Here is a 4217-nt window from a genome sequence, read left to right on the forward strand (position 1 = left end):
CCAACACCGACGGGACACTGACTTGATCAGAAGTTGTAGGTACGGCTGAACTACTGTTGCCAAGTCCATCAGACATCCATCCTTGTCAACGCATGAAAGCAAATTTGTTTTGAAAGTGTCTTTTCGCAATGTATCTTCTCGCTCAGCTAGCTCAAACTCTAGAAGGCGTAGCTTATATTCTGTACTCAAAGGCGAACGACCGCATGTTCCCTGCTGGTGCTTGTTCTGCAAGAAGCTTTGCATGTCCAAGAGTCCATGATAAGCCACCGTTTGTGCCTGAAACATCTTGAAGTGACTCTGTACAAGTTTAAGATGCTCTATCATTATTTTCCGGTGGTACAATCCAGTATATGTGCCTTCAGATGGCTTCGTTCCTCTATAGCGCCGCCTGGGTTATCTACGCGGTACCAGGGTGGCAGGTTGGTTCGTCGTTTAATCCCCAGATACCGATCGTCTTCCAGTCACGCCAGCCCTGTATCATGTGGGGAAAACATGCACCTGTCCGGCGCGTCAACAGTAAGTGTGACTTATGGAGAGCTATCGCAGCTGTCTCGGTGGTATTTAGGGCTGTGATGTGCCCCCGTCGCCGCCGGGTTAGCGAGGAAGGGGGAGAGAGGATCAAGTAGACCCCGCGCATTAGAACGTGCAGGAGGGTCTATCGAGCTGTGTTGTCTCCTGGAAAATAGAGCTGCTACGTGGTGGGGAGCAAGTCTTCGACCACACCTTAATCTGACTCCCCTCACATGGTGTTATCAGGTTGCAAAGAACGACATGGTGGGTACAACAATCTGCGCAAGCTGAGCCTACGCCGACATCAGCACTGTTCTCCATCAAGCAGTGCGCAGGTTACACCACCAATTGGCAGTGATTCCATTGCCTTTATGAAGGCGCTCTCATGTTTTCGGCTAGTGCTGGGATTGGTGGCGGTGAACGCGTTTCGCTTCACTTACAAGACACGTGTGGCCAAAGCGAAAGGGAGTCGCATGCCCGTCTTCTCGTTCAACGAGAAATCTACTCCAGGGACCACCCTTGGCACCGAGAGCGACAGACCAAGGGCGCAAGGGAGTAGCGGCGTGCTTCGGCTAAAAAAATTGCTACAACGGCGGCTCCTGTTTGTGGTCGAGACCTTGGGGGGCATAGACCGCGCAGCACTCTATTTAACGCGGCGGGACTTAGCCGGGGACGGATTAGAGCTCTTTCCAGCGGCGGTCTTCCCCGCAGCTGAGGATGACTGGATGATAGGTCATGTGGGCGCCATCCAACCGAAGAAAAAACTCTACCGGAACGGAAACGGCGCCACTCCGCCCACCTTCTTCCTGGCCTCAGGCGAGTTGGCTGTTCGCATTTGCTACGGAGCGCAGCTCATCGCCGTGCTGGTTGTGGACGATGAGGAGCACCGCAAGACGAGGATGAAACCGACGGGGGACGCGAGGGGCGAAACTGGGCTCCAGCGTTCGGCTGTGCGCATGCACCGCATCGAGGAGGTGGCCACGCGCGTTTTCGCCGCCGCCCTGAAGGACACCCTTGTGATCGATCAGCGAGCACTCGCGCTCAATTCGTCCTCGTCCACATTTGTGCGCACGGAGGTACTGCCCTTTATCGGGACCGTGCCCGATGCGTCGGAGGGGCTCCTGTCTGGGAAGCCTGCGGATGCTTCATCGAGCAACGGGAGCGAGGCCGAGCAGGCCGATGAGGCGGCGGCCGAGGCGGGCGCATGGGCGGTAAATGCGGAGGCATCGACGTCCTCTCTCCTGTCCTCGGACGTGACCGTCTCGGTGGGCGGCGCGACAAACATCACGTTTGATCTGCACCTGCTGGAGGACTTCAAGCACATTTTCGACGATATTCAGCTCAGCGGGCTCCGGCTTGAGAACAACACGAATCTTTTCATCCTCCAGGTGGCCGCTCCTGTGGTGGCTGCATTGGCCCTGGAGCCCCTCATCTCCCTGGTTGACACCTATTACATCGGACACTTCCTGGGTTCCGTGTCCCTGTCGGCCTACGGCATCTCCGAGAGGGTCTTCGTCTTCAGCCTTTACATCCTCAATTTCCTGGCTACTTCCACAACCCCGATAGTGGCCAATCTCCGAGCGCAGGGAGAGGAAGAGGCGGCCCGGGAGCTGGTGGGCCGCTTGCTTTTCTTCGCGGGCATGTTCGGCCTGGCCCTGATCCCCATCCTCCAGGCACTCTCGTATCCACTCATCAACCTGCTCGGTGCCGTTCCCGAGAACTACGCCGAGGCAGTCGAGTATTTCCAAGTGCGGAGCTGGGGAACACCCGCGCTCATGCTGGTGGCGGTCTCGAACGGGGCGCTCCGGGGGTACCTGGATACGACTACTCCGCTCATCGTGGCCGCCATCGCCTTCATAGTGGACTACTCCGTCGACCCCGAAGTCGTGTACCCTGCCGATCCCAAGGGCTTGGGTGCCGCAGGAGCCGCGACGGTCATCGCCGAGTGGCTATCTGCGGGATTGTTCCTGACCAAGTTTGTGAGTATGAAGCCGCCTATTCTCCCCGTCCTGGACCTCTTCCCGCCCTGGGCAGAGATGGCACCCGTTGTCAAGGCCTCGGCGCAAATCTTTATTCGCACCGTCCTTCTTCAAGCCCTTTTGGCCACGTCCTGCATCGCTGCCGCACGCATCGGGCCCTTGGACATCGCCGCTCACCAAGTGGCGCTCCAGCTCTGGATACCGCCGTCTTTCCTGACGGAGGCCTTTTCCATCGCTGCGCAGGGCCTGGTGGCCGATGCCCTGGGTCGCGGCGACCGACTGCGAGGACGGGAATTGAGCTTACTTTTGCTAAAGTGGGGCGTTGCGCTGGGGGGGGTATTGGCTGTATTCTGTGCGACGGCGCAGATTCTCCAACCTGACGTGCTTCCTCGCTTCTTCACCGAGGATCAGGGCATACTTGACAAAGTGCACCCGATTGTTTGGCTCATCGCAATCATGCAGCCCATCAATGGCCTCGTCAACGTGGGTGGTGGCGTGCTACAAGGTGCGCAGGACTTCACGTACCAGGTTGTAACCATGGGTCTGAGCGCACTTTTTGCTGGCTCGCTGTTCTTCCTCCTGCGGGACGAGGGATTGACAGCTGTATGGGAGACGCTCCTAGCGTTTCAAGTCATGCGTGCCGTACTCTTTGCGTACCGATTTGTTGAGCCCATGGGGCCGCTCAGTATTGTGTCCGAGTCAAAGACCCAAAAAATTCTGGCAGGATCCCTTTTCAGGGGATGGGATCACGACAAACATGTGCCGAAGAAAAAAAAGAAGAAGAGGCGGCGGCCTTGGTTTAACGATATGTAAAGTAAGTAGGGAAAGCCCAAAGCAAGTGAGAGCAACGTGAGAGCTCTGTCTTTAAGATGCTCTGTACAAAACAAAAGAAACTTACAGTTGTAGAAGACGAGCATTCTCATATAAAAGGAGAAGTCGACGCAATCACTTTTTTTTGTCCCCGCATGGATAGTGACGAAATTTAGGTCGCATTATCGTACAGGTTCTCCCCGTTCTTGTCTACCCAGGTATCTTGGTGGCCGAGCAGGTCACTGTGGCGGCCCAACCAGTGAGTGCAGGGCTTCGGCCATGTCCCGATATGGGCCGGTAACCTCCTGGCGTTTCCCGCCAAAGGCCTCGCCCAAAAACCTCGGGAGGGAAGGCGGTTGCCCCGCAGAAGAAACAACCCCCTGCCGCGGGACAAACTACACCTTCGAGGACGCGGTCTCGCACATGCAGAAGATTTTTTCTGATTGAGGTCGGCCTGGTACATAGACCTGATCTGTTTTGACATTTATCAACATTGCCTGTATACTTAGCCAGTGTGGCAGCCTCCACCTCCCTGCGGAGGGCTCTCCCGCGCATAACGCGAGTGAAACCTGTCATTTTTTCTGCAGACTTTTGCCGGCCCAGGTGCCTGTTGCAAGCGTGCATGTAAGCCAGAGAGCTGATCTACAAATAAATCTTGATTGTCAGGGCTCTGTCTTATGCGATGGTCTGTTTACTCCGAACGGACGAAGAAGACCCGTCATCTCCATCTATGAGTCACGCAGACGATTGCTGTCCTCATCGATCAGCAAAAATCACCTCGTGCTCGTGTTATTATACTAGTTGCCTGTAGAAGCTTGATCGTACTCTATCGTGACCCATCTATTAGTACTCACTTATAATCTCTTTTTCTTCTGAATAAAAACCTACTTCTCGGAAAGGTGCGCGGAAACAGACTCC

General features: G+C 55.6%; 1 protein-coding gene across 1 annotated transcript; it reads left to right on the plus strand.

Annotated features, from left to right (window-relative positions):
• Positions 1–2208: 2208 nt before the first annotated feature.
• On the plus strand, positions 2209–2727 carry NGA_2129310 (uncharacterized protein; the record flags this gene model as incomplete). The annotated part of the gene is made up of 1 exon (XM_005856118.1): positions 2209–2727. A coding segment is annotated over one exon (519 nt), but the record flags the coding sequence as incomplete, so codon positions are not given.
• Between the last annotated feature and the right edge of the window lie 1490 nt (positions 2728–4217).

This window comes from Nannochloropsis gaditana (assembly GCF_000240725.1).
Source record: "Nannochloropsis gaditana CCMP526 unplaced genomic scaffold scaffold037, whole genome shotgun sequence".
Lineage (NCBI taxonomy): Eukaryota > Eustigmatophyceae > Eustigmatales > Monodopsidaceae > Microchloropsis > Microchloropsis gaditana.